This window comes from Geotrypetes seraphini, chromosome 9 (genome assembly GCF_902459505.1).
Source record: "Geotrypetes seraphini chromosome 9, aGeoSer1.1, whole genome shotgun sequence".
Taxonomy (NCBI): Eukaryota; Metazoa; Chordata; class Amphibia; order Gymnophiona; family Dermophiidae; genus Geotrypetes; species Geotrypetes seraphini.
Genome location: NC_047092.1, coordinates 25,717,493 through 25,737,812, shown reverse-complemented (window position 1 = coordinate 25,737,812; position 20,320 = coordinate 25,717,493). Strand labels below are relative to the sequence as shown.

General features: G+C 49.0%; 1 protein-coding gene across 4 annotated transcripts in view; it reads right to left on the bottom strand.

Annotated features, from left to right (window-relative positions):
* The window catches only part of GSAP (gamma-secretase activating protein), a 114,262-nt gene that overhangs the window by 38,438 nt on the left and 55,504 nt on the right, over nucleotides 1-20,320 (bottom strand). For all 4 annotated transcript variants that reach the window (XM_033958261.1, XM_033958259.1, XM_033958258.1 and 1 more), the window contains exons 14-17: nucleotides 18,565-18,642; nucleotides 15,047-15,139; nucleotides 7,444-7,664; nucleotides 5,304-5,373 (exon numbers count right to left, since the gene is read on the bottom strand). In XM_033958261.1, the coding sequence (XP_033814152.1) occupies nucleotides 5,304-5,373; nucleotides 7,444-7,664; nucleotides 15,047-15,139; nucleotides 18,565-18,642 (462 nt within the window). The remainder of the gene's footprint in view (nucleotides 1-5,303; nucleotides 5,374-7,443; nucleotides 7,665-15,046; nucleotides 15,140-18,564; nucleotides 18,643-20,320) is intronic.

Below are 20,320 nucleotides of genomic sequence, written 5' to 3'. Positions count from 1 at the left end.
CATAGCTCTGACCCTGTGGGCCGTGACAGCACCTTCCAGTGAGAGACCAGCCCGAGCATAACAGAACGCAATGCAGGCAGCAAGCCAGTTGGAAAGCGTTCATTTAGAGACAGGACGACATAAACGGTTAGGGTCGAAGGACAGAAAGAGCTGAGGTGACGTGCGGTGAGCTCTGGTACGGTCAAGGTAGTATGCCAGGACACGCTTACAGTCCAGCGTGTGTAACGCCTGTTCCCCAGGATGAGAGTGGGGTTTAGGGAAAAAGACAGGCAATACAATGGACTGGTTGAGGTGGAAGTCCGAGACCACCTTGGGAAGAAATTTAGGATGGGTACGCAGAACCACCTTGTCATGGTGAAAAACCGTGAAAGGTGGGTCAGCAACCAGTGCATGCAGCTCACTAACCCTCCTGGCAGAGGTGATGGCAATGAGGAAAAGCACCTTCCATGTAAGAAGTTTTAGTGAAGTTGTGGCAAGAGGCTCAAATGGAGGTTTCATGAGGGCTGAGAGAACCACATTCAGATCCCAGACGACTGGAGGAGGCTTCAGAGGTGGTTTGACATTGAAGAGGCCTCTCATGAACCGGGAAACCAGGGGATGAGCTGTGAGAGGTTTTCCGAGGATAGGCTCATGAAACGCAGTGATGGAACTGAGGTGGACTCTGATTGAGGTAGACTTGAGGCCAGCATCGGAGAGAGAAAGCAAATAGTCCAGTACAGTTTCCACCGCCAATGAGGTGGGATCGTGATGATGAAGTAGACACCAAGAGGAGAACCGGGTCCACTTCTGATGGTAACATTGGAGGGTGGCCGGTTTCCTGGAGGCATCCAAAATACGACGGACAGGCTGAGACAGATTCTCTGGAGAGGTCAGCCCGAGAGAAACCAAGCTGTCAGGTGGAGCGAGGACAGATTGGGATGTAGTAGAGACTGATGCTGCTTTGTAAGTAGAGTAGGAAATACAGGAAGAGGAATGGGCTCCCTGGAGCTGAGCTGAAGCAGGAGGGAGAACCAGTGTTGGCGAGGCCACCGAGGAGCGATGAGAATCATGGTGGCTCTGTCCCTGCGGAGTTTGGATAATGTCCCCAACATCAGAGGTAGTGGAGGAAAGGCATAGAGGAACCGATCCGTCCAGTCGAGCAGGAATGCATCCGGGGCCAGACAGTGAGGAGAGAAGAGTATGGAACAGAACTGGGGCAGCTGATGGTTGTGAGGAGCTGCAAAGAGGTCCACTTGCGGAGTGCCCCAGCGAGCAAAGATGGAGCGGAGCGTGGGAGGATCCAGAGTCCACTCGTGAGGTTGAAGGATGTGGCTGAGATTGTCGGCCAGGGAGTTCTGTTCGCTCTGGATATAGACAGCCTTGAGGAAGAGACTGTGGGCCGTGGCCCAGGTCCAGATGCGGATGGCCTCCTGACAGAGGAGGGGAGATCCGGTGCCGCCTTGCTTGTTTATTTAGTACATGGCGACCTGGTTGTCTGTGCACAGGAGAAGGACCTGAGGGTAGAGAAGGTGCTGGAAGGCTTTGAGAGCATAGAACATGGCTCTGAGTTCCAGGAAATTGATGTGATGTTGACGCTCCTGAGGGGTCCAGAGTCCCTGGGTGCGAAGATCTCCTAGGTGAGCTCCCCACGCATAAGGGGAGGCATCTGTGGTTATGATCATGGAGTGAGGGGGTAGATGAAAGAGTAGACCCCTGGAAAGATTGGAGGAGTTCAACCACCATTGAAGAGATTGCTGAAGAGACGATGTCACAGAGATGGGATGAGAAAGAGGATCGGTGGCCTGTGACCATTGGTTGGCTAGAGTCCACTGAGATGTCCTGAGGTGGAGTCGCGCCAGAGGAAGTACATGGACCGTCGAGGCCATGTGGCCCAGGAGGATCATCAACTGCCGAGCTAGAATGGAGTGATGAAGGAGCACCTGACGGCAGAGGTGGAGCAGAGTTCGATGGCGGTCGGAGGGGAGAAATGCCCTCATTAGAGTGGTGTCGAGGACTGCTCCAATGAACTGAAGTCGCTGTGTGGGAAGCAGATGCGACTTGGGGTAGTTGATCTCGAAACCCAGGAGATGGAGGAACGAGATGGTGTGTTGAGTGGCTTGTAGCACAAGTGGAGACGTAGGTGCTTTCACCAGCCAATCGTCCAAGTAGGGGAACACCTGAAGGTCGTGAGACCTGAGGAAGGCCGCCACCACAATAAGGCATTTGGTGAACACTCTGGGTGATGAGGCGAGGCCAAAGGGTAGCACCTTGTACTGATAGTGATGGTGCTGTATCTGAAACCGGAGATAGCGACGTGAAGTCGGATGGATTGGGATGTGAGTGTAGGCCTCCTTGAGGTCTAGGGAGCATAGCCAGTCGTGGTGAGAGAGAAGAGGGTAAAGCGTGGCCAGGGAGAGCATTCTGAACTTCTCTTTGACCAGACACTTGTTGAGGTCCCTGAGATCGAGGATGGGACGAAGGTCTCCTGTTTTTTTGGGAACCAGGAAGTAGCGGGAGTAGAATCCCTGACCCCTTTGGTCCGGAGGTACCTCTTCGATGGCATTGAGGAGAAGGAGGGATTGGACCTCCCTCAGGAGGAGGGGGGTTTGGGAGGAGTGAGAAGCAGACTCTACTGGAGGATGGTCTGGTGGAAGAGTCTGGAAGATGAGAGAGTAGCCGTGGCGAATGATGTTGAGGACCCATTGGTCTGATGTGATGACCTCCCAACGGCTGAGGAAGAGTTGAAGGCGTCCTCCGATCAGCTGGGGAAGCGGCAATGAAGGTGGGAGACTGGCTATGCTCTGGAGAAAGGAGTCAAAAGGGTTGAGACGGTTTTGATGAAGGGAGAGGCTTGGCAGGATGAGTCTGTGGGCGAGCCTGAGGCTGATGCTGGTGGCGAGGATGGCGAGACTGTTGTGGAGGCGGGTTGAGAGGTCTGGCCGAGAACCTGCATTGGTAAGAAGACTGTTGCCTGTAGGGGCGAGCAGGTGGAGTCTTCTTTTTAGGTTTGATCAGAGTGTCCCACCTGGTCTCGTGTGCTGAGAGCTTCTGGGTGGTCGAGTCCAGGGATTCTCCTAAGAGTTCATCACCCAGACAAGGTGCGTTAGCCAGGCGGTCCTGGTGGTTAATGTCTAGGTCAGAGACTCTCAGCCATGCCAAACGGCGCATAGCCACCGCCATGGCAGATGCGCGGGAGGTCAGCTCAAACGAGTCGTAGATGGAGCGAACCATGAATTTCCTGAGTTGGAGGAGGCTGGAAATTTGTTGCTGGAAGAGAGGGACCTTACGTTCATGAAGATATTTCTGTAAGGAGGAGAGCTGTTGCACCAGATGCTTCATATAGAAGGAGAAGTGGAAGGTGTAGTTGTTGGCTCTATTGGCTAGCATGGCATTTTGGAAAAGGCGCTTACCAAATTTATCCATAGTTTTTCCCTCTCTGCCAGGAGGGGTGGAGGCATATACACTGGAACCCTGAGATTTTTTCAAAGTAGATTCCACCAGGAGGGATTCGTGGGGCAATTGAGGTTTGTCAAACCCTGGGATTGGAATAACCCGGTACAAGCTATCCAATTTGCGAGGGGCCCCGGGAACAGTGAGGGGAGTCTCCCAGTTTTTATAGAAAGTTTCCCGTAAGATGTCGTGGACGGGCAACTTTAGAAATTCCTTGGGAGGTTGCTCAAAGTCTAGGGCATCGAGGAAAGCCTGAGGCTTTTTAGAGTCGGACTCTAAGGGGATGGAAAGAGCTGCTGCCATCTCCCTAAGGAATTTAGAAAAAGAGGATTGTTCTGGTTTTGAGGCGGTATCGGTCATGGAGGGTTCTTCGTCGGTTGACGAAGCGTCCTCTTCGGTACCGTGCGGGGAGTCTTCCCACAAGTCTGGGTCTCTAACGTCAGGGTGTGCACGTTTGGACATCGGTGTGGAAGGCTTAGCATGGGGGGTCTTTGAGAGAGATTTGCCTGAGCGCACTGAGGCGGTACCGGGAGAGGAAGACCGATGTCGTTCCTGGGACCGGGAAGGGTCGGCAGCAGCATGGGTATGCACTGTAGGTGTTTCAGCCAAGAGCACCGGCATGGAGGTATTAATCGGAACCGAGGGGGTCGACACCGATGGGACAGTGCGAGGCTCGGACCGGTCCCGTACCGGAAGGTGCGGTGCCAGCAACGCCGGCAACAGTTGTTGGAGTTGTTGCTGGAGCTGCTCCTGTAACTGGTTTTGGAGTATGGCCGCGATGCGGTCATCCAGGGGGGGCACCGGTACCGCTTTTTTCTTCTTCGGTACCATAGGTGCCGCTCTACGCTCCGACGATGAGGAGGCCGAAGATGAGGCACTCACCGATATCGGAGCGGAGCGTTTGCGGGGTCGGTGCGGTGCCGGGAGGGCCGGTGTCGCAACCGTGGCAGGAGGGCGCTCAAGGGAAGTGGAAGGCTTCTTAGCCGGCTTACCTGGGCCCAACGACCCCGAAGAAGGGTCTGGTGGTGTCGACGTCGTGGGTGCCGACTTTTGTGGTGCCGTCGACATCGCAGCAGATTCCATGGCAGATCCGGTACCGAATAAAATATTTTGCTGGATCTGCCTGTTTTTTAATGTGTGATTTTTAAGCGTAGCACAGCGGGTGCAAGTGTCAGCCCGATGCTCTGGACCCAGGCACTGCAGGCACCAATTGTGCGGGTCGGTGAGAGAGATCGGGCGTGCACACCGCTGGCACTTCTTAAAGCCCGGTTGAGGGGGCATGAAGGGAAACACGGCCTCCGCAAAATCGAATCCGGAGGCCTGTATGGTGGCAACAGGCCCCGCCGGGGCCGGCCTGAAAAAATAAAGAAAACTGGACGAGTTTTTTTTTTTTTTTTTTTTAAAGTAAAAATAGGGAATCTGAAAGGAAAAATTAGAAGAAAAATGAAAAATTACGCGAGCGGGAAGGCAGAAACTAGCTTTTCAACAGTCGTTGAAAGCACATGCGTCTTCTTCGCTCCGCGGAAACGAAGAGACCACGCTCTCCTCCGTCGAGCGGGAAGGCACCCGCGCATGCGCGGTACGGCCAACTAGAGCTTTCTAGTTAAAAGTGTCCGTACCGGGGCTCCGTCGGTGACGTCACCCATACGTTAAGAATATGCTGCCTGCTTGTCCTGGGATAAAAAGTGCAATGCGAGATTCAGGCCGCCACTTTCACCAGCTGTCGATTGTCTTTAAATAATTTTTGAGAAATGTATACCCACATAGAAAAAACACTGGTAAACTTTCAGGTTGGACCCAATGGATCCCAGGTCTTCTTCCAACCTAAGATCAGCTTTCTGACATCTTACAATGGAATGCTAAAAATAACCTACCAACTAAAAACTCCTGAATCGGGTCAAATGTGGCACATGTTGATACCCTGTCGGAGATCCACTGAATTACCTTAAAAAAAAAAAAAAAAAGTTTAAAAAAAAAAACTTCATGCATTTTTTTTCCATCTATTATCTGTTTCTTTCTCTTCCTCCCAATCCGGATGTTATGTTGATATCTATCGGAACCCTCTTTGGCCTTAAGTACATCCTCAGTGCCCATTGTTAACCAGCAGAGGCCGCCACTGTAGGAATGATGGTCTCTCTCCCAAAAGCCTAAGAATAATGGAGATTGGATCAGAACTCAAATTCCCTATGTTGGTGCACATTATGCTAAAGCCCAGGCCAGAGGGCTAGCCCTAAATTTCAGAAACAATAGAAAGGGCATTTTTCAAAAGGCTTCCTGTCTGAAAACTTCCCACTTTCTATATGGGTAAAAGCACACATATGCCAGAATACAGATAGTTTAAAGAATTTCCTGGGAGAGGTCAGGGGAGCCAATGACATGCATAATTTTTTTTATTGTTAAAACTATGCATATTGGTCTCATCAGAAAATGCATTTGTAAAAAAAAAGAAAACGTGAAAATCTCTGCAGGTAAATTTCTAAGGCGATTCTGAAAAGATAGATATGTGTGTGCCTTTTCTATAGTATAAGTGCAAACACATGAGTAAAAAGCACCCACAGACTTTGGACCCGTTCTCACTAGAATAAAAATCAGAAAAAGGGCATCTGGTTTGTATTTCCTATTCCTTCCCAGGCAAAGGTTATAAAAACCATTGGCAAACTAGAAATACAGGTGCAGTTTAAAAAAAAAATGTTTATTAAGGAACAATGCACAGAAGCAATACAGTTTTAAGAGATATTTCCAAGAATAAACAGATGTTTATTCACAGGAAAAATCTCCTTCAAAATACAGTACTCCTCCGAAATTCGTAGGGGTTCCGTTCCGAGAACACTCATGAATTTTGATAAACCGTAAATGTGGCTTAGGTGCGGATCAGAAGCAGAAGAGGGCAGCTGGGATGTCGGCGGGTGCGGGATCATTCTTAGTCTTTTCCGACCGCCTCTTCCAGGAACCAAAGTCAGGCTACACCAATCAGGAGCCGCTTTGACACACCATCTGGCGTGTCAAAGCAGCTCCCGATTGGTGCAGCCTGACTTTAGTACCAGGAAGAGGCGGTCGGAAAATACCGCAAAAGGCTTTTGTCCGCGATTGTGGAAACAAGGACTGCACTGGGAATGGGTCCAAGGAAAGCCTGAGAAAGCAAGCATAGGGATTTCATTTTGAAATTCCAGCAACTGCTTTCCACAACTTACACCCGCATATTCCTCAAAATATGCAGGTTAAAGATGCCTCAGGGGGCACTTAAGACAACAAGATTTTCCCCTTGAAAACTGGCTTGAAGGTACACAGGTATAAAGTAATCAAGTTGTTATGGTTATTGAAAATTACCCTCCAACTGTAGTGTACAGTCATCGGTGTATAACTGCTCTAATGAAATGAATAGAAACTTTTTCAAACAAATTAACTGTACTACTTCCTTGAAAGAGATGAAGTTTCCTTCATGTTTACTGGCATTGTCAAAATACTGAGCTTACAACATATAGGGGGTAATTTTCAAGCTGAACATTTTGAACAAAGTACGCTGGTTCGTTGTTGTTTTTTTTACCAGTGGGCTTTGTCCCAATTTTCAAAGCTATGCAGCACTATTGTTTTGTTAATAGCTCAGTGGCGTAATGAAGGTGAGAGGCGCCTGGGCGGTGGTGCCCTCCCCTGCCCCTACATGGCTCCTTCCCCTCCCCCCTCCCCCCCCGCTTCTGCACATGCCGATCCCCTTACCCCATTCTTCAGTAACGCTCCTGGCACAAATAGCAACCCCCGACCTGCTGTCTCACCGGTGTGGGCCTCTCCCTCAGACGTCACTTCATAGGCGCAGGTCCAGGAAGTGAAGTCAGAAGAAGCGTCGACGCAGGCGTGACAGCAGATCGGGGGTTGCTGCTCGCGCCAGGAACGTTATAGAGGAACAGGGGAAGGGAAGCGAAGTGGGGATGGGGACGGAGAAGGAGATGGCATGCGGGGCGGATCCTCACCCCCCCTTACTACGCCACTAACATGAACTAATATGAAAAGGATACTTACCTGTGCCTCTGAATACGTCACATCCTCAAAGTACAAAAGTAGGCAGTGCAGAGCAGCCAGCCTCTGAGAATCCTCTGTACTGTTCTGAAGGAGCCTCAGCAGAGACGGCTGGCTTATGCTCACTGTAAACATGATTCCAGAGCAGCAGTCCAGGAGTGTTCCTTCTAGGAGGGCCTGCACACAGGGCTTCTGTGGCAGCACATCGACCTTTGCCTGCTCACCTGAGAAGGGAAAAAAAGATAGCGTAAGCCATTCTCTCCCAATGAGCTTTCTACACAAATGTGTTTCCGTCACAGAGAAATGCAGTTGACTCTGCAGAAAAAAAAACCTCAGGAGGTATCCTACTAGTGGTATCTTTCCTGGGCAAAAAAAAAAAATCAGTGAAAAGAGAAATCGGATGTCCAAGAAATTCCCGGTTCAAGATTTGTAACCATTTAGCAACATCCAGCCTGCCACATGCAGAATTGTCAGCTTAGCACCAGCTCCAGAGCCCATTCAGGGAAAATTCATCCCTGGAAAGCTTAAAATGTGAGCAATGCATCACAGCAGCAGGCTCCTGACAGTTCATAAAAGGACCAAGTTGGATGGAAGAGATGGAAAAACAACAACAGATAAACGGAAGGGCGATTACGACAAGGGTAGGGAAGAGCGGAGAAGATTAAACATAGTTTTGGATAGGTAGGAGGACTAGAAGGCAGGAGAAGAGGGGTACAGGACATAAGATCCACTAGGATGGGGAAGGGGTTAAAAAAGGGGGTAGAGGGAGATGTGGGGAGCGCTTTCGGGGATAAGACACAGGATGCATAGGATATGACAGGGGGATGCTGGTCTTTGAAGGAACAACAGAGACCAGAGTTACAATGCATAAGCCAGCTAAGAAGCCAACCCGGGGAGGAGGGTGGGACATAAGAATATCTGCCTGCTGTCCCTGGATAACACCTGTTACGGTAAGTAACTGTGCTTTATCCCAGGACAAGCAGGCAGCATATTCTTAACGCATGGGTGACCTCCAAGCTAACAGAGAGGGAGGAGGGATGGTTGGCCATTAGGAAAATAAATTATGTAACACAGATTGGCCGAAGTGTCCATCCCATCTGGAGAAGGTATCCAGACAGTAGTGAGTAGTGAACGTGTGAACTGAGGACCAAGTGGCAGCCTTGCAGATTTCCTCGATGGGCGTGGAACGGAGGAAAGCTACAGAAGCTGCCATAGCTCTGACCCTGTGGGCCGTGACAGCACCTTCCAGTGAGAGACCGGCCCGAGCATAACAGAACGCAATGCAGGCAGCAAGCCAGTTGGAAAGCGTCCGTTTAGAGACAGGGCGACCTAGACAGTTAGGGTCGAAGGACAAAAAGAGCTGAGGAGACGAGCGCTGAGCCCTGGTACGGTCAAGGACACGCTTACAGTCCAGCGTGTGCAACGTCTGTTCCCCAGGATGCGAATGGGGCTTAGGGAAAAAGACAGGCAACACAATGGACTGGTTGAGGTGAAAAGCCGAGACCACCTTGGGAAGGAATTTAGGATGGGTACGCAGAACCACCTTGTCATGGTGAAAAACAGTGAAAGGTGGATCGGCGACCAGTGCATGCAGCTCACTAACCCTCCTGGCACAGGTGATGGCAATGAGGAAAAGCACCTTCCAGGTAAGAAATTTGAGCAAAATTGATGCAAGAGGCTCAAAAGGAGGCTTCATGAGGGCAGATAAAACCACATTGAGGTCCCAGATGACTGGAGGAGGCTTCAGAGGTGGTTTGACATTGAAGAGGCCTCTCATGAACCGGGAAACCAGTGGGTGAGCCGTGAGAGGTTTTCCGAGGATAGGCTCATGAAACGCAGTGATGGCACTGAGGTGGACTCTGATGGATGTGGACTTGAGGCCCGCGTCGGAGAGAGAGAGAGCAAATAGTCCAGTACAGTTTCCACCGCCAATGAGGTGGGATCGTGATGATGTAGTAGACACCACGAGGAGAACCGGGTCCACTTCTGATGGTAACATTGGAGGGTGGCCGGTTTCCTGGAGGCATCCAAAATACGACGGACAGGCTGAGACAGATTCTCTGGAGAGGTCAGCCCGAGAGAAACCAAGCTGTCAGGTGGAGTGAGGACAGATTGGGATGTAGTAGAGACTGATGCTGCTGCGTAAGTAGAGTAGGAAACACAGGAAGAGGAATGGGCTCCCTGGAGCTGAGCTGGAGCAGGAGGGAGAACCAGTGTTGGCGAGGCCACCGAGGAGCGATGAGAATCATGGTGGCTCTGTCCCTGCGGAGTTTGGATAACGTCCGCAACATCAGAGGTAGTGGAGGAAAGGCATAGAGGAACCGATCCGTCCAGTCGAGCAGGAATGCATCCGGGGTCAGACGATGAGGGGAGAAGAGTCTGGAGCAGAACTGGGGCAGCTGATGGTTGTGAGGAGCTGCAAAGAGGTCCACCTGAGGAGTGCCCCAGCGAGCAAAGATGGAGCGGAGTGTGGGAGGATCCAGAGTCCACTCGTGAGGTTGAAGGATGCGGCTGAGATTGTCAGCCAGGGAGTTCTGTTCGCCCTGGATATAGACAGCCTTGAGGAAGAGACTGCGGGCCGTGGCCCAGGTCCAGATGCGGATGGCCTCCTGACAGAGGAGGGGAGATCCGGTGCCGCCTTGCTTGTTTATGTAATACATGGCGACTTGGTTGTCTGTGCACAGGAGAAGAACCTGAGGGTAGAGAAGGTGCTGGAAGGCCTTGAGAGCATAGAATATGGCTCTGAGTTCCAGGAAATTGATGTGATGTTGACGTTCCTGAGGGGTCCAGAGTCCCTGGGTGCGAAGATCTTCCAGGTGAGCTCCCCACGCATAGGGGGAGGCATCTGTGGTTATGATCATGGAGTGAGGGGGTAGATGAAAGAGTAGACCCCTGGAAAGATTTGAGGAGTTCAATCACCATTGAAGAGATTGCTGAAGAGACGATGTCACAGAGATGGGATGAGAAAGAAGATCCGTGGTCTGTGACCATTGGTTGGCAAGAGTCCATTGAGGTGTCCTGAGGTGGAGTCGCGCCAGAGGAAGCACATGGACCGTCGAGGCCATGTGGCCCAGGAGGACCATCATCTGCCGGGCTGGGATGGAGTGATGAAGGAGCACCTGACGACAGAGGTGGAGCAGGGTCCGTTGTCGGTCGGAGGAGAGAAACGCCCTCATCAGAGTGGTGTCGAGAACTGCTCCAATGAACTGAAGTCGCTGTGTGGGAAGCAGATGCGACTTGGGGTAGTTGATTTCGAACTTCAGGAGATGGAGGAAAGAGATGGTATGATGAGTGGCTTGCAGCACAAGTGGAGACGTAGGTGCTTTCATCAACCAATTGTCCAAGTAGGGGAACACCTGGAGGTTGTGAGACCTGAGGAAGGCCGCCACCACAATAAGGCACTTGGTGAACACCCTGGGCGATGATGCGAGGCCAAAGGGTAGCACTTTGTACTGATAGTGGCGGTGCTGAATCTGAAATCGGAGGTAGCGACGTGAATTCAGATGGATTGGGATGTGAGTGTAGGCCTCTTTGAGGTCTAGGGAACATAGCCAGTCGTGTTGAGAGAGAAGAGGGTAAAGCGTGGCAAGGGAGAGAATTCTGAACTTCTCTTTGACCAGACACTTGTTGAGGTCCCTGAGATCGAGGATGGGACGGAGGTCTTCTGTTTTCTTGGGAACCAGGAAGTAGCGGGAGTAGAATCCCTGACCCCTTTGGTCCGAAGGCACCTCTTCGATGGCATTGAGAAGAAGGAGGGATTGGACCTCCCTCAGGAGGAGGAGGGATTGGGAGGAGTGAGAAGCAGACTCGATAGGAGGATTGTCTGGTGGAAGAGTCTGGAAGTTGAGAGAGTAGCCGTGGCGAATGATGTTGAGGACCCACTGGTCCGAAGTGATGACCTCCCAACGGCTGAGGAAGAGCTGGAGACGTCCTCCGATAGGCTGAGGAAGAGGTAGCGATGGAGGGAGACTGGCTATGCCCTGGAGAAAGGAGTCAAAAGGGTTGAGACGGTTTTGATGGAGGAAGAGGCTTGGCAGGCTGATGAGACTGCGATCGAGCCTGAGGTTGATGCTGGTGACGAGGACGGCGAGACTGTTGTTGAGGCGGGTTGAGAGGTCTGGCTGAGAACCTGCGCTGGTAGGAAGACTGCTGTCTGTAGGGGCGAGCAGGTGGAGTCTTCTTTTTAGGTTTGATTAGAGTGTCCCACCTGGTCTCGTGTGCTGAAAGCTTCTGGGTTGTCGAGTCCAGGGACTCCCCGAAGAGTTCATCACCCAGACAAGGTGCGTTAGCCAGGCGGTCTTGGTGGTTAATGTCAAGGTCAGAGACTCTCAGCCAGGCCAAACGGCGCATAGCCACCGCCATGGCAGATGCGCGAGAGGTCAGCTCAAACGAGTCGTAAATGGAGCGATCCATGAACTTCCTGAGTTGGAGTAGGCTGGAAATGTGCTGCTGGAAGAGAGGGACCTTACGTTCAGAAAGATATTTTTGTAAGGAGGAGAGCTGTTGCACCAGATGCTTCATGTAGAAGGAGAAGTGGAAGGTGTAATTGTTTGCTCTATTGGCTAACATTGCATTTTGGAAAAGGCGCTTACCAAATTTATCCATAGTTTTTCCCTCTCTGCCAGGAGGGGTGGAAGCATATACACTGGAACCCTGAGATTTTTTCAAGGTAGACTCCACCAGGAGGGATTCGTGGGGTAATTGAGGCTTGTCAAAACCTGGGATTGGAATGACCCGGTACAAGCTATCCAGTTTGCGAGGGGCCCCGGGAACAGTGAGGGGAGTCTCCCAGTTCTTATAGAAAGTTTCCCGTAAGATGTCGTGGACGGGCAACTTCAGAAATTCCTTGGGAGGTTGCTCAAAGTCTAGGGCATCGAGGAAAGCCTGAGACTTTTTAGAGTCGGACTCTAAGGGGATAGAAAGAGCTGCTGACATCTCCTTAAGGAATTTAGAGAAAGAGGACTGTTCTGGTTTTGAGACGGTGTCGGTCATGGAGGGTTCTTCGTCGGTTGACGAAGCGTCCTCTTCGGTACCGTGCGGGGAGTCTTCCCATAAGTCTGGGTCCCTAACGTCGGGGTGTGCACGTCTGGACATCGATGTGGAAGGCTCGGTATGGCGGGTCTTTGAGAGAGATTTGCCTGAGTGCACCGAGGCGGTACCGGGTGAGGAAGACCAGTGTCGTTCCTGGGACCAGGAAGGGTCGGCAGCAGCACGGGTATGAACTGTAGGTGGTTCAGCCAAGAGCACCGGCATGGAGGTATTAATCGGTACCGAGGGGGTCGACACCGATGGGACAGTGTGAGGCTCGGACTGGTCCTGTACCGGAAGGTGCGGGGCCGGCAACAGTTGTTGTAGTTGTTGCTGCAGCTGCTCCTGTAATTGGGATTGGAGTATGGCCGCGATGCAGTCATCCAGGGGGGGCACCGGTACCGCTTTTTTCTTCTTCAGTACCATAGGTGCCGCTCTACGCTCCAGCGATGAGGAGGCCGATGACGAGGCACTCACCGATATCGGAGTCGGTGCGGTGCCGTAAGGGTCGGCGTCGCGACCGTGGCAGGAGGGCGTTCTAGAGAAGTGGAAGGCTTCTTAGCCGGCTTACCTGGGCCCAGTGACCCTGAAGAAGGGTCCGGTGGTGTCGACGTTGTCGGTGCCGACTTTTGAGGTGCCGTCGACGTCGCGGCAGGTTCCATGGCAGATCCGGTACCAAACAAAATATTTTGCTGGATCTGCCTATTTTTTAATATGCGCTTTTTAAGCGTAGCACAGCGGGTGCAGGTGTCAGCCCGATGCTCTGGACCCAAGCACTGCAGGCACCAATTGTGGGGGTCGGTGAGAGAGATCGGGTGTGCACACCGCTGGCACTTCTTAAAGCCCGGTTGAGGGGGCATGAAGGGAAACACGGCCTCCGCAAAATTGAATCCGGAGGCCTGTATGGTGGCAACAGGCCCCGCCGGGGCCGGCCAGAAAAATACAGAAAACTCGACGAGAGTTTTTTTTTTTTTTAAAGGAAAAATAAGGAATCCGAAAAGAAAGAGAATAAAAACCGAAAAATTTACGCGAGCAGGAAGGCAGAAAACTCGTTTTCAACGGCCGTTGAAAAAACATGCGTCTTCTTCGCTCCGCGGAAACGAAGAAACTGGGGACCACGCACTCCTCCGTCGGGCGGGATGGCACTCGCGCATGCGCGGTGCGGCCAACTAGAACTTTCTAGTTAAAAAGTCCGTACCGGGGCTCCGTCGGTGACGTCACCCATGCGTTAAGAATATGCTGCCTGCTTGTCCTGGGATAAATAATATTATGTATTAAGATCATAACAATTCTTATGTAATCCGCCTTGAACTGCAAGGTAAAGGCGGAATAGAAGTCACTAATGTAATGTAATGTAATACTGCACATACCCTGGCTTAGGAGTGATGTCACTAGCGGGAAACTTGCTTCCACCCGGACAGAAGAAGAAATACTATTTGTTCCTTGCACTGTTAATTCAAATTTTTTATGGATGGAGGTTTTTTTTTAAATGCCTAAGATAAAAGTTACTACCCTGAAGAGTACATTAATTATTGTTTAACAATGCTATACATATATAAAGATCAGCTCAGAGACATGGAGGGGTTTTGCGGAAGGAAAAACCCCCTATACCACCTCACCACCCAATCATTGCTAGATCTTAAGAAATCCGTGGGAGTGTCTTTTTGACTATATGAGACTCTATAAAGATTAAAATCACCTTCTGCTGCTTAAAAGCATGGAAGATGTAGCAATGATTGGGTGGTGAGGTGGTAAAGGGGGGGTTCTTTCCACAAACCCCCCTCCCCACGTCTCTGAGCTGATCTTTACATATGTATAGCATTATTAAACAATAATTAATGTACTCTTCAGGGTAGTGTTCTTTGATTATACAAAAAATTCTCTCACTCCCTCTTTTTAAACTAAACTAAAACTTAACTTTATATACCGGGTCTTCAACCAGAGGAAGCTCGACGTGGTTAACAATACGTTAAAAAAAATAAGCTTAACACACAAGAGGATTAATTTTCAAAATGTTTAGCAAATACAAAAGTTTTTAAAGATTTACGGAAAGATTGAAAAGAGCTGAGACACCTCAAAATTAAAGGAAGGTCATTCCATAATTTGGGAAATTTAAAAGCCAGAGAAAGGCTAAAATTCTTGACTCCTTCAGTTCCTTTGCTAGAAGGGAAGGAAAGTTTAAATCGTTGAGTGCCTCTCGCATATGAAAATCTATAAACATTCCATAGAAGAGGAACAAGAGGAACAAAAATACCATATAAAATTTTGAAAATAATACAAAAACATTAGCTTGCCCAGCTAGGTCAAACTGGAAATTCAATGTTGGTTGCTGGTAGCCAGGCTGCCTCCTGCGGTCTGAAGATTGGGCCTCAGTATCTCAGTCCAAAACTCTCCAGTAGCCTCGGGTTTGTTCACACTCCAGAGCTTTTACAAAGAGCACAAAGACAACCTGCACGTTTCAGGACAGAGGGTGATAGGGTGGGAACATCTGGACCAATCATGAAGTGCAACAAAGGGGGAAAAAAACAACAACACATGCATTAGCTCTGACAATATTGTAAATGCAATTTTACTGTACCTGTCAGAAACAAGTGAAAGCACAGAAGGTCGGGATGCCGTGTGTTGAGAAGATGCAGGAACTGACCAGGCAAATAAACAGCTATATAATAATCTGTCAATGAAAGAGAAGAGATGAGACTTTTTCTTGGACTTTAGGTTCAATTTCAGGATGTAGAGAGAGAGAGATCTGGGAGTCATAAACATATAGGCGATACTGAAAGCCAAGGGAGGAGATCAAGGCACTGAGGAAAGAGGTGTAGAGAGAGAGAAAAAGAGGGTATGCCAACCGCTAGCGGGATAGCAGCTAAGAAGGGCCCAACAGTGCATACACTAAAGGTATGATGGGAGAGGTAGGAAGTAGAGAATGACACGGTGGCGGTTTACCCGCGGCCACCGCGTTTAGCCACGGGTAACCCGCCGAAACAGGGAACGAAAACTAGTGGTGAATGGTCTTGTCCCCGCAGTGAGGCATGAAGGATCGCGCGGTCCCCGCAGCCCACACCCGCCTGTCCAATCGATCCTAGTGATTAGCCAGCTCTCTCCCTTCTCCTCACCTTAGTTTGTAGGTTTTCTTTTTCGGCGACCCGCACGCTATCAAAGAGCCGCGCACCCGCTGCTGCTCAGTTTCGATCTTCTGCTCTGACGCAACCGGAAACAGGAAGCTGCAGCAGAGCAGAAGATTGAACACTGAGAAGCCGCGCGTGTGCGGCTCTTTGGGAAAACATGCAGGTCGCCGAAAAAGAAAGCCTGCAAACTAAGGTGAGGAGAAGGGTGAGAGCTGGCTAAACACTACGATCGATTGGGCAGGCGGGTGGGGGCTGCGGGGACCGTGCGATCGCCTGTGTTCCCGGCTCAAACTGGAAGGAGGGAGTGAAAGGGAAAAGGATTCTGGGCCAAGGGGATGAAGACAGAAAGAAAAACTCACAGCAGGAAAGAAAGGGAAGGACAGGCAGGTGAGCCAGATGCTAGAAGCAGGGGGGGGGGGGGAGAAAGAGGGAAGAAAGCTAGATGGGGTTGAAAAGAAGAGACACACTGGTATGGAAGAGGAAGACAGGGGAAATCTGGACACAGGAAGGTAACAGAAAGAGGGGAAATTATGTGCATGGGGCATAGGGACAGAGACATAAAGGGGACATGCCATGGGGATAGTATATGGACACAGGGGGGGGGCAATGGCAGATACATAGGGGAGATATTAGAAATGGGGAAAATAGGAGCACAGAAGCGAGATGGTTTGTGGGGATGGGACCGAGCTCGCAGGCTCCAGTGGCTTGCACAAATTACATTGTAACGTACCATGAAAATAAGAGGGAGGAAGGTAGATAGATAGGCCACGCGAGAGGAGCTGAAGGGTGGTAGAAAGGAACAGATGGTAAAGGAGGGAGGGAAGGGTGGTGGTGGAAAGGAATAGGACAGACATTGAAGGAGGGTGGAGAGGAACAGACCCCCAAGGGAAATGTGGAAGACAGAGTGGGAAGAAGACAGATGCCAGACTATGGGGGAGCGGAGGGAAGAAGATGGGTGCTAGACCAATTGGGAGGGGGGGTGAAGGGAGAGGCACAGTAACAGCAAATGGAAGACGCAGAGAGAAGACACACAGTGGATGGAAGGAATTGAATGAGAAGATGTGGAAAGCAGAAACCAGACAACAAAGGTAGAAAAAAAAATTATATTTATTTATTTATTTTTTGCTTTAGGATAAAGTAGTATATTAGTTGTGTTGATAAAAATTTATAAACAAAGCCCTGCCAGCTGAACATCTCTTTCTCTAGTTCAGCAGCAGGAACTTTGATTTATAAGAAAGGAATAAGCTAAATATTACAATACTAAGGCTTATATGGATGCAGCGGGGACGGTGACGGGGCGGTGAATGGGATGGCAGTGGCGGTGAGGGGGCGGTGAAAGGGATGGCGGTAAAGGGAACGGCGGTGACGGGGCGGTGCAGGGGATGGTGGGACGGGGACGGGGCGGTGACGGGGACAGATTTTTTCCCCGTGTCATTCTCTAGTAGGAGGCAAACCAGGAGTGGGCAGATTCATGGAATCCATACAAGGAAAATGTTATCAAGGAAGCAGTGATTAACAGTATCAAAGACAGCAGACAGGTCAAGGATAAAGATAAAGATCCTTAGATCTGGCCAGGAACAGGTCGCTGCAGACTTGAGAGAGGGCAGTCTCTGTGGAATGTAGGAGGTGAAAGCCAGATTGTAAAGGATCAAGAGTCTGTTGAGATGAAAGGAAGTCAAGGCAGTGATGGAGGATAGCAAGCTCGAGCAGCTTGAATAGGAACAGAAGGGAGACAGGGCAATAGTTGGACAGGCAGGTAGGGTTCAATGAGAGTTTTTTGAGAAGTGGCTTAACTATTGCATGTTTGACGGAATCGTGAACAGCTGAAGTGGAAATGGATAGGTTGAGTGAGGGATAACAGTATGAGAGATGGGTTCGAGGGGTAGGAATAGGGTCTGAGGGGCTTGTAGTAGATTTGGCTGAGGAAAGATGTTGTGCAATTTCTTGCTCCGTGAATTTCAGAGATGGACGAAAAGTCGGCAGGAGTTGAAGGAGGGTCGAGAGGGTGGGACCAGGCATAACTGGGAGGAACATAGAACATAAGAATAGCCTTACTGGGTCAGACCAATGGTCCATAAAGCCCAGTAGCCCGTTCTCACAGTGGCCTAGTACCTGGCCAAAACCCAAGGAGTAGCAACATGCCATGCTACTGATCCAGGGCAAGCAGTGGCTTCCCCCGTGTCTTTCTCAATAACAGACTATGGACTTTTCCTCCAGGAACTTGTCCAAACCTGGAAGAGCACCGAATCTACATTTAATTTAATTTTTTAAAAATTTATTCCAATACTAGTCTGGTCCCCCCCTAGGTGGCTGGACTAGTATTGGAACCCTCTGTTCCCCTGTCCTTTTGGTTTTCCCTTTTTTGTCCTTTCCTTTCAATCGATTGCACTTCTTCCCCTTCCTCTCATGCAAGTCTGTTTAGGTCAGTCATGTTAATCCAGGTTGTTCGTCTTTTGATGTTTCTTTGATGTTGATGTGTATAATAGCTCCCTGTTGATGTTGATGTGTATTAAAAAAAAATGTAAAGCCGCCTTGATATCTGATATGGCGGTATAACAAAATTTTAATGAACTTGGAAACTTGGATACTATGGCTGTAGTGTAGACCTTGGAAGATGCAAGTGGCAAACAGAGGGAGGGAAGGGCCTGTTGGAGGATAGACTTGCACCTGGCACTTACTACCACTCTCAAAAATTTGCCACTCAAGGGAATCAACTCATTGTCTGCTGGTGTAATAAAGGATGGCTAGGGCAAAGGCTAGGGGGATCAGCAGGGTTAGCTATGCAAATGATCCTGTCCCTGAGGGAAAGGGCATCAGAAAGGTTAGTTATACACATGACACTGACCCTGAAGGAAGGGAATCTACAGGGCTCTGGCTGTGCACATGATGCCGATGCCAAGGGCAGGGGGATCAGCCAGGCTAGTTGCCAACTTATTTATTCCAACAGCCAGTGAAGAAGACTGCAGCTCACCAAGATCCAGAAAGAGAACGCCCCTTTTCAGTCCAGACTCTGGCTCCGCTACTGTCACCGTAAATGTTTTGCTGTACCCTGGAGAAGACACAAGACACCTTAGAGCCACTAATCAGAACTTATTGACAGTCCCCTCAATCAAGGATTTATACTATACTAGAAACACCATTTTTTTTTCCCCGCAGTTGCGCCTTCGTTTTGTAACACGATGCCACTACACCTCCGCTCTGTAAATTCTCTTAACAAGTTCAAAAACACACCGTAAAACATTTCTATTTAAAGACGCCTATCAAAATTCCAATTGAGAACCCTAAATAAGGAAAAATGAAAAAATACAAAAACAAAACCCAACAAAACAATAAATGGAGAATCGCTTTTAAGAGGAGACGTCCCCCTTCCCTTCTTGTTCTATCCCTCCCCTATTTCCTTCCTTTTATTTTTATTTTATACAATGTAATTAAAATCCTCCCTTCCCTCTCTCTCCTCTTGTTCTCCCACCCGTCCAAATTACGTCCTTGTCTTGGACACATTACCCCTACTCTTATTTTTATTTTTATTCTTTTTTAAGTAAATTTTAAATGTTTTCTTTTTTTATTATTATTATTCCTATTATATTAAACCGACCAGATGTAATGGCCAGTATATCAAGCTATGAATAAACTTGAAACTTGAACCATGTTAGGATGCACTGATAAGCCCTAAGAAGTCGAATGACAGAATAAATGCATGCTTCCAGTTTCAGCCAGAAAATAGTTTAAAGGCTCCACCTGATAGAACAAATGTAATAAAATAAATTGACAAAAAGAACAGGATTGGATTTCTAAATGCATGCAAGAGGAGGCCTGAAATGACGCCCAGGATACCTTTATCAGAACATGCTCCTCAGCACCCTGAGGTTGTGGGTTTAAACCCACACTGCTCCTTGTGACCCTGGGCCAAGTCACTCAATCCCTCCCTCCCTTTTCCCCCAGTTACATTAAATAGATCGTGAACTCACCGGGACAGACAGGGAAAAATGCTTGAGTATCTGAATAAATCCATGTAAACCGTTTTGTGCTCCCCTGGGAGAACGGTATAGAAAATTGAATAAATAAAATAAATATTTCCAGTTAGTTCAAACATCTTTCAGCTATTTGACTTCCTTACAATCTTTTTGGGAAAACGAGCTCTTTCAGAAAGCAACATGTGCCTCTAAAGAGCTGCCCGGTCTGACAAAAATGTTCCCCACTATAGTGGTACAATTCACAGTGCCTGTGCTTGACAACTTTCACCGTTTCATTAATATCTTCCAGTCTGAATTTTTAGAAAGGTTTCTTTTTTTTTGGGGGGGGGGAGGGTAGGAGACAGCTTCTCCTACTCCTTAGGCTTCCAGTCCATTCAGTACTTGCCCCCATTGCTACTGACAGGGTGAGGAAATTGGGTCTAATACGGATGTTTCCAAAAGACTTGAAGAATATATAAAAAGGCCTACCAAAGGCTAACTTGAATGTGTCTATCTTCAATATTAGCTATTCCCATATAGAACAAAATAAGCTACTGTCTTTTTCTAAACAGTAGATTTCAGTAAGAGACAGGCGTGGGTGATCAGATTCATAGGACCTCTTTTTTTTTTTTTTTTTTTAATTATTTATTTATTCAATTTTCAAAAATTACAATCAAGATTGCACTTGTACAGAAAGCTTTAAGTCAGGAAAAAAAAAATCACAGCACTATTGTAAATTCAAGATATCAATTAACTTAAATCAGCTCAAGTCCA